At 48.6% G+C, this 2,005-nt stretch overlaps 2 protein-coding genes across 2 annotated transcripts; both read left to right on the forward strand.

Annotated features, from left to right (window-relative positions):
* Positions 1-316: 316 nt before the first annotated feature.
* On the forward strand, positions 317-517 carry PPTG_23749 (hypothetical protein; the record flags this gene model as incomplete). Its single annotated transcript, XM_008912794.1, has 1 exon — positions 317-517. The coding sequence occupies one exon, from the start codon at positions 317-319 to the stop codon at positions 515-517; it is 201 nt and encodes a 66-aa protein (XP_008911042.1).
* Positions 518-828: 311 nt separating this feature from the next.
* On the forward strand, positions 829-1,158 carry PPTG_23750 (hypothetical protein; the record flags this gene model as incomplete). Its single annotated transcript, XM_008912795.1, has 1 exon — positions 829-1,158. One exon carries the CDS (start codon positions 829-831, stop codon positions 1,156-1,158), a length of 330 nt encoding a protein of 109 aa, XP_008911043.1.
* Between the last annotated feature and the right edge of the window lie 847 nt (positions 1,159-2,005).

Genomic DNA, 2,005 nt, shown 5'->3' on the forward strand with positions numbered 1-2,005 from the left:
GACCGGTTCGGGCGCCGACTGTACGATTGCGCAAGCAGGGACGGCAACGGATGGTTGCCGGAAGATATTGCAGGAAGACAGTAGTAACTGTCAATATCACTTTCCATATTTTCACAGATTCGCTACAATCTAAAACCAGGGACTCCACGTCCTCACCTTGAGAGCAGAGTTGAATCACAAGACACTGCTGCGCTGGTTCCAGGTACCGATGGTTCTGGAGCCAAAGCTTCCTTTCCTTTGCTCCGCTCGGGCCTGAGTTGTTCCGCGCCTTTCGCATCCTGATGTCTTGCAAGCGGCCACGATCCAGATTACTCCAATGAGTGACTTCAAGATGTCACCGTTGGAAGCTGCAGACCACAACTCGGAGACAGACTACACAAGTCAGTCAACACTGAGCGAGAACTGGAACCTTGGCTCTCCGGCCCCTTCATACTCCAGCACTGGTACTCTGCCTTACGGAGCCCAGCCTTCACAGGAAGATGTAGTCGGGGCTCCATCCAGAGCTCCGACAATATAAATTGTATATGGATTGCTGGGGCGAACCTCCGCACAATCAATATTGTTACAATTACAATATTCCACTCAAACAATTGCAATTCCCAGATATAATTGTACATCGTTATGTTAAATCTACCACGGGGCTGAACACAGTACAGTACTAAAAATTAACGCAGCCTTCGTGTTCTGAGTGGGCAGGGAAGAGACTTCGATTTCATTCTCCAATCTACCCACCTCATCCAATACCTCTACCGAGCTTCAAAGTTAGCCAGCATGTCGATGTCAATCACGTCTCAAGGCCCGAAACTGAAGTCCAAGGTGATCGTGTAGATGATGTTCAGAGATCCAGAGCCTCGTGGACAGACATATAAAGCCTGCAACCTCTTCATTAGACAGGTCAAGACAGCTGGATACACCAATTTGATAAACCACCTAGCGTCAAAACACTCCGGCTACGAAGACGTTGTTCGGCAATGCATGCGTGACAAGCGGAGCGTTTCAATGGACATGTTCGTGGACCAGGACGCCCTGTCGACTCACCAGTGGATGAATCTTGTTGTAAACAAAAACTTCTCGTTCACGGCTGTAGATGATGGCGTTGTGAGATCGGCGATAAAGTGCTCGAATCGCAAGCAGATGAATGCCCAGGACGCCACATAACCATGGAGACCAACTCAGAGCCTCGACCGAAACGAAGACGAACGACTCAAGAATTCCAGAATGCAGTTACCGGACGAGCGACCGCTAGAGAGAAATCACGCTAGAAGTACATGGATCTTTCTTGGATACCAGCTACGTCTGTCGAAGTAGAATGGCTCTTCTCAAAGATGAAATGCATGCTGGGTTATCTTAGGAAGAGTATGAGCAAAAAGACACTAGAGGTAATCCTGTTCTTACGTATGAACTGGGATCTCGTAACGAATGAGATCACAACCAAGGCAGTCCGGAACGCCAGAGAGGAGGACATCGTAGATGAAGAAGAATGCGATGTAATAGAATAGCGTCGATTTTTTTTCCTATACAATATTGAGCAATTTCCAGTGGAGATTGACGAGGCCTTGACAATCAATATTGTTCTCCTACAATATTGACAATTGTACAATTTCAATGTTTTTTTTTACCGAGCCCTGGGCTCCATCCTCTCCACCTCGGACCAAGTTTCCTCAAGAAGCCGATGGGGCAGTTCCACGATCCCCACGTCGAGTCGTGGCAGTAGCCCCGCGTCGCTATCTCTACGTCGGGCGTCAAAAGGTGGACATGTGGTACAAAGAGTGCTTCGAGTCTGACGGCTACGACTCCGACGCAATCGAGCAGATTGCGACTCCACCCCGTCGAACTGATCGAGTAAATGCGGGTGCATCAACGAGTCCTTCTCCAGTGGAATTAACTATCTTCGATTCGCCTGGATTCGTCATTTCGGGGGATACTGCGGTCCACTCTTCGCAGGATGAATGGCGCCTAAACTATTGGCTCATAGAAATCAAGTTTCTCAAGGTCCAGTACAACC

The sequence above is a fragment of the Phytophthora parasitica genome (genome assembly GCF_000247585.1).
Source record: "Phytophthora parasitica INRA-310 unplaced genomic scaffold supercont2.49, whole genome shotgun sequence".
Taxonomy (NCBI): Eukaryota; Oomycota; class Peronosporomycetes; order Peronosporales; family Peronosporaceae; genus Phytophthora; species Phytophthora nicotianae.